The sequence below is a fragment of the Solanum dulcamara genome, chromosome 9 (assembly GCF_947179165.1).
Source record: "Solanum dulcamara chromosome 9, daSolDulc1.2, whole genome shotgun sequence".
Lineage (NCBI taxonomy): Eukaryota > Viridiplantae > Streptophyta > Magnoliopsida > Solanales > Solanaceae > Solanum > Solanum dulcamara.
Genome location: NC_077245.1, coordinates 12,446,856 through 12,453,459, shown reverse-complemented (window position 1 = coordinate 12,453,459; position 6,604 = coordinate 12,446,856). Strand labels below are relative to the sequence as shown.

The 6,604-nt window shown below is 33.2% G+C and overlaps 2 protein-coding genes across 2 annotated transcripts; both read right to left on the bottom strand.

Moving 5' to 3' along the window:
* Positions 1 to 262: 262 nt before the first annotated feature.
* On the bottom strand, positions 263 to 4,592 carry LOC129904525 (uncharacterized protein At4g08330, chloroplastic-like). Its single transcript, XM_055980086.1, has 2 exons — positions 4,296 to 4,592; positions 263 to 1,054 (listed from the first exon to the last, which is right to left on the bottom strand). The coding sequence occupies exons 1-2, from the start codon at positions 4,370 to 4,372 to the stop codon at positions 658 to 660; spliced, it is 474 nt and encodes a 157-aa protein (XP_055836061.1). The 5' UTR covers positions 4,373 to 4,592; the 3' UTR covers positions 263 to 657.
* A 1,622-nt stretch (positions 4,593 to 6,214) lies between these two features.
* Positions 6,215 to 6,604, bottom strand: LOC129902096 (egg cell-secreted protein 1.2-like). Its single transcript, XM_055977139.1, has one exon. It carries the CDS (start codon positions 6,602 to 6,604, stop codon positions 6,215 to 6,217), a length of 390 nt encoding a protein of 129 aa, XP_055833114.1.

The window sequence follows — 6,604 nt, the reverse complement described above, 5'->3', positions numbered from 1 at the left end:
TTACCCACACCACCCAACGATCACCAGAGACTTTCAAGATGAAATCTTTTAGAGTCAGAGGAATATATATTCCAATTTTCTTCAACTACAAAATCTTTCAGCCAACAAACTAAATAGATCAACTAAATTTCCAATTAGATAGTGTTGTCAAATAAGCGAGATACAGACTAGAAAAGCCCGTAAAATACATGGAGTAACAGCTAAGACCACCCTCATGTGTGTGTCTACGAGAGAGAGAGAGAGAGAGAGAGAGAGAGAGCACTGATATAAGCAGCCATGAATTCATAGTTGCAAGTTGTAACAGCTTGAAGATTGCCTGATGATTTAGGTTACAATTCAAAACACTCAATCAAAAATCACAAATGCAAAACTTAGCTGCTTCAAATCCACAACTCATTGACAGTCCTGTTTCTTATGTACAAAATACAAACCACATCCCTCAAGAGAGCGCTTGCGCACCTCTTGAGAGATGGATAGTAATAAAAATCCCACAAATCCTCCAACCAAACCTGTAATCTGATCGAGTCTTATTTACTTGATAAGAAATTTAACAGGAAATGAAAGCACCTCAAATTTTATAAATTTCAGCAGTGCTATTGCATTATCATAAATACATGCCAAACTTTCCTCACAGAAGAAATATTCACATGATTTATATCACTCGGGAAGAGGAGTACCCGATGCTGACGAAGACGGTTGCAAGGAGCGGATTTTGATATCGTATTTTCTGTGAGTGGTTGTTTCACTGCCAGAGGCTGTATCTGATTCATCGGCTACAAGTGGGTAAGAAGAAGCACTATCATCATAAGCAATTCCAATATCGTTACCACATTTTCTGCACTGAAGTTTTGTTCGCCGCTGGAACAAGCCCCAAGAACGTTTCGAGAAAAAGAATGGTACACACTTAAATTCATCAACCTGGGTAAATCTGCTCTCATCAATGGACAAGAAGGAGATCATCCCTTTTTTAATGGATTTCCCATACTTGGAACCAATGGAAGCAGTATTGCGACTTGATGAGTTAAGGTTTAACTCAAATCCACAACTGCCACAGCTGCATAAAAAACAAATCAGATAGATGATTGTGTGGCTAAAGATGCAGTTAGACATAATAAGACAAGACAATATCTACAAAAGGTAAAAAAAAGAATGGCACAATCTACGGTAGAACCAGTATGTTAGTCCAAATAACTGGATTAAATGACTTTTTTTTCACTATTTCGCTCACACCTTCTCTCTTTGTTTGGGATGGTTAGAATGTGCTTTGTGGTTAAACCTCAAACCGGCTCTAGTGCTTTTTTGCACTTTCTGCTTTTGACTAGGTGAAAAAATAATTAGCTCACTGAAAGAAATTATATCAAACATTGTTGCCCCCTCTACCAACAAAAATAAATAAAGAAAAAGAACCCCTAATCTGTTCTATCAATGAAAAAATCTACGGCAGATACTTTTGCCCAAGATGCACTGTTGGTTGAGTAATTAAATTCACCAGAAAACAGTTTCCAGTATATGGCTAAATCCTAAGCAACACCATTGAATCTTCAAAGTCGATGTGAGGCTATATCTTTGCACTATAGGATAATGAGACTAAAATCCAACATGTAGAATCACACCCATGAGTCCTAAAGTTGAGATCTTCAATGATTCAGTGAAAGCCAAACTTTTCATCCTTGGGCATTACCAAATGTGAATAACTTCATCCTTCACGATAATAGAGCACTTCAATTTCTTTAATACATTCACAGCATTAAATGAGACAATGTGAAAGGTTAAGGTCAATTCATCTATTCACTCCTTTTCAAAACTACCTTATATTACTAACAACCTGCTATTAAAAGTATACAGTATATGGAACTATTTAGAGATAATTGGTGTACTTAGCGATAATCGGAAACCTAAAAAATGAACCTCACAATTCAATGAGAACAAAATTGTCGATTTATTGATCTTTAGCCAAAATAGCCCCTCGATAAACAGTTCATATAACATCATTCTAATGGAAAACCATAGCCTTATCTTCAATGGTCAAATCTAAAAAAGTGGCTATAATATCTCCAACTAAGATGAATCACAACGCTACCAACTTTCATCCATGAAACAAATATTTCAAGTCAATCAAACACAATTAGATGTCAACTGAATGAACAATACAGGCATTAAACCTCCTTGACCAACATGCCAAAGGAAAAGCAAGAAACGAAAACCATGCTAGGATGTAAAGATTAAAAAAGGAGAAATTATAAGGCAGGGGAAGATGAACTAACTTTTAGAATATTTGAAGTTGTACTTGTTTGTTCTAATTATAGATGTACTTGTTTGTTTTAAAAAAATACAGGATGTCATCACATGGTAGTATGCTTTTTATAAGTGATATTGTGTTAATTGACGAAACTAGCAAAGACGTCAACCAATAGCTCGAACAATGGAGAGCTAATCTATAGGTGCAAAGATCCCAGTGATTGAAGGTGTTAAAAGGGATGAGATAGAACAAAAAATCATATGGAATGAAGTATCAAAAGACCTACAATCTCTTGGAAGTTGGAGCCCATGAGACCTAGCGAAATAGGACACAATAGAATAAAAGAAATCATATAGGAGATACCAATTAGTTGGATAAACTTTTTTCATTAAAACGACAATTTGGATAAACCGATAAAGTTTAATTATATTGATAAATTCACTTTAGGTCTACTCTTAGCTAGGATTTTTTTAGCCTTGTTAAAGATTTGTATATCAATAGAAAAAGTAAAAATTACTAGTGTTAAAGAAACTAATTTTTAAATATTGGATCGAGATAGGTTTAAATGCGGCGACATGAACAATGAGGATTCATATAGCTGACAGTCAACTAGTTTGGGGTTGAAATGTAGTTGTTTCCTAAATGCTATATCCTAATTTTCATTTTAAAGGAATAAAGGAACAAGACACAGTTTTCCCTTTTCTCTCTCTTCTTTTTTTATGAAGTAAAAAGGATCGAAACAATGAGATCTCTAACTGAAGAAGAACGAAGAGATTCTAGGAAAATTTGTAACTTGAAATAAGTAGAAGATCAAAAGGTAACAGTGTAGCACCAAATAAAATGCAAGGAAGTAGCTGAAATCCTTCAACAGAAAGAATGAGACTACAACATTGGGACGTGTACAGTTTGTTTCATTATATCAAATATGAATTCCTACAAAAGATGTAATCTTTACCTTATAATTCAGTTAAATTTCTTACAAATTCTTTGTCCCGTGTGTTCAAAATCTCGCTTCTCCATATCCGAGCAGCAATGCCAACAGAAAGGAGGTATTTTTAAAATGCAGGTACACTTAACTCACTTCATTACCATAGAATCCTAGTTGAAGAAAGAAAAATAAAAAATAATAACCTAATAGGATAATGATTCTTTTCTTCACAAGAACAACAAAAGTGCAGGTATTAACACTCTATCAATAAACATCTAAATAACACAGGATGTGTTCCCACTAATATGTGGAAGACCAATATGGAAATTAAATTTATAAAATAAGGAACTAACTTAGTATATTCATAGTTTCACGAATCTTCTGCTCAAATTAATTGCTATTCCGAACGACCAATTCATAATGAGATTAAAAACTGATACTTCCTTGGCCATGTGGAACATGGATTAACATTATATCATTCCTACAAGTGTTGACCCACCCAAGATTGCTATGTGCGTACTTATAGATCAAATATAACATGTTTCTTTCCATTCCTCCTGAGCCACTTATTTCTCCGAAACAAAATAAGACATTAAAGTCATCCTCCTCCTTTTTCCTAAGACGCCGACAGCATTACACCATTGGGATACTTCAAACGAGTCCGGTTTGACCTAAATAATTGAAGCTCAAGATGAGCATATTACTTTCCCCCTAAAATAGATATGATTAAGAGTTCCAACAGCAAAATCCAACCAACCACACAGCAAATGATTCCATCAAATTAATTAGTGCACCTACCAAAACATGGCCAAACTCAATAGTTATCACCCACAAATTATAATTCCCAATGGCAACTTTTTCCCTTTGGATATTAAAGTAAGATTCTTTACTTAAGAAATTAAAAAAGGAAAACCTCGTTCTAAAAATAAAAAGTGCTAAGTCACCATCATAAGAGTAATAGTTAGGAACCATGAAACAACAATTCCCCACTAATTATTGCACCTAATAGCACACTTAAAACTCAAAATCACGACTTCAAATTAGAAACTCTAATTTGAATCACAATTTTTTTAATCAGATATTAAATTAAGATTCTTCACTTTAAAAAAGATGCAGAAGTAAGCGAACCTGTAAGAGACATCTCTTCTAGACGAACCAAAAGAGGCAGTTTGATGATAATTCAGATACCCACTTGCAGTTTCCATTAATGCACCAAAAAAATACAAACGATTAGCAATGGCGGATAAAACTAAGAAAGTGGCGTTGGTGTCGATTTACTACTCAACGTGCTAAGTGTTTTTTAGTTAATCAAATTAAAGTCGGACGTCACGCCGGAAGTTTAGCCGGAGAAAGGAGGGAGCAAATGGATGAAAAAATGGGGAAGAAAATGATGGAAAATAGAAATAGTGAAGGGTTTTGAACGTTAAGAGTAATTTGTTTGAATCCGACATCATGTTGTAGAACATGGGTCGGAGCTTAGGGGAGGTGGGGCCGCCTACCACAAATTAATAATTTATAAATTACAACTACTACTATAGTATATGACCATTTGATATTCAGAATTTTCACCTGTTCGACTAATAACATTTGTATCGCATACAATCCCAACTAACAACAGACTATAAACCAACTCTTTTGCGATATTAAGTATTTACACTTTAAATCTTATGATTCAATCTTAGACATAGTGATATCATCACATTTCGTAACATAATTTTCTTTTGCTTTTTATTCACTTGTATTGATGGCGGAGAGGTTCATATCTGTATTCTGACTCTTGCCTTTTTTAATTATAACGCACTCAATTAGCTAGGTTGGCAGATTAGGTTTTGATAGGAGGCGACTTGCAAAGTATGGTCTCATTCTTCCCTTCCCAATTGATTCATGATTCCTGCTGTTAAATTAATGCCTCAAACTTGTAGTAGGAAAAAAAAAATTCTATCAAAATATCTACATTTTTAGAGTTTGAATTCACAAATTAAGACATTTAATTAAAAGTAGAGAAATTTCATTCGCCCTATCCCACTCTTGATGGTGAATAATTTCAAATATATTAATTTAGTATAAATACCATATGCATATATAAGTTTTCTTTATGAAAAGAAAGTTATGAATAAAAGGAAAACAATAGTTAATAGTCACTTGGTCAGAACTCATTCTCATGATTTTACTCTATACATATATATGTTTAGTGTTGGTTGTCAATTTGATTTGGTACAGTATGTCGTATTAGTTCTAGAAAACAAATAAAAGTATTCATTTATTGAATTATTCTTTTTAGTTTGTAGTAAAAACAAATATAAAAGAATAGTATCATTAGGTCAATGTCAACGTATATAATACGGTTATAACTTCAGAAGAGGAAACAAGTCTTTTTAATTTCATATAATCATTTTTCTGTTGTTACAACTTACACAACATTTTTTAATTCATATTTCTGCTGGGATGTTTTATGCATGATTAACAATCATTAGATGCTATTAATCCACGTGGGAACCTAAGTAGGTGCAACTATGATAAATATTTATATATTTCAAATGTTTATACCCAATTAATATGAGATGTATTTTTCACATAAAAGTTTATAATAATTTAATTATGATTAAGTGATACATATTATTGATATCCATTTTGAATCTAAACTAATTTGATTTTGCATCAGAATATAAAACACTCCTTACGAAAACAATTTCATTCTTGAATCTCAAATTGAAAATAATCACTTATAATATTAGTTAATTAAGTCCTCACAAGCCACAATTGATTTATGATTGTTCAAATATTTATATATATTCCCTTTTCTGCTTTTGCTCATTATATAGCCCCCACCATAAAATGATCATAACTTTCTCTTATACATCATCATGCAAATTGCAAAACTTTAATGAAGAATATTAGGGGAAAAGGGTGATAGAGACAAAGATAATTGGAATCCAATAAAAGTTGTTCATCATATATTATAACCAAATTTAGCCAATTTTAAAATTTTTATTAAATTCATAGAACTCGAAATACTAATTCCCCCTTTGCATGCATGCAAAATCATGTTAGACGTTAAACTCCACAGCAGATTGAGGGGAAGGAGTGCCACAATAACCACGAAGAATATCAACTTCCTCAGCAGTAAAACCAACCGAACTTAGCATAGAAGGCCAACAATTATAAGTAATAGTCCTTATAGCCTTGCAACAATCTTTTCCTAAGTAAGATTCACCATTGAAGAAGAAGAGTATGATCTCGTTCGTGCAAGATTTCAACTCGAATAACGCATTCCAACACACTGGCATGCTAGCTTCTCCTCCATTTTCGCCTTCTAGTACTTGAAGTCTAGCAGCAATATCTTGTCCAGGTTTAATTTTGGACATGTTTATAGCCATAGTAGTAGTTGATAGAAGCCATGAGACTAGTAGTATTAGTGAAAGTTTGAAAGGTGCCAT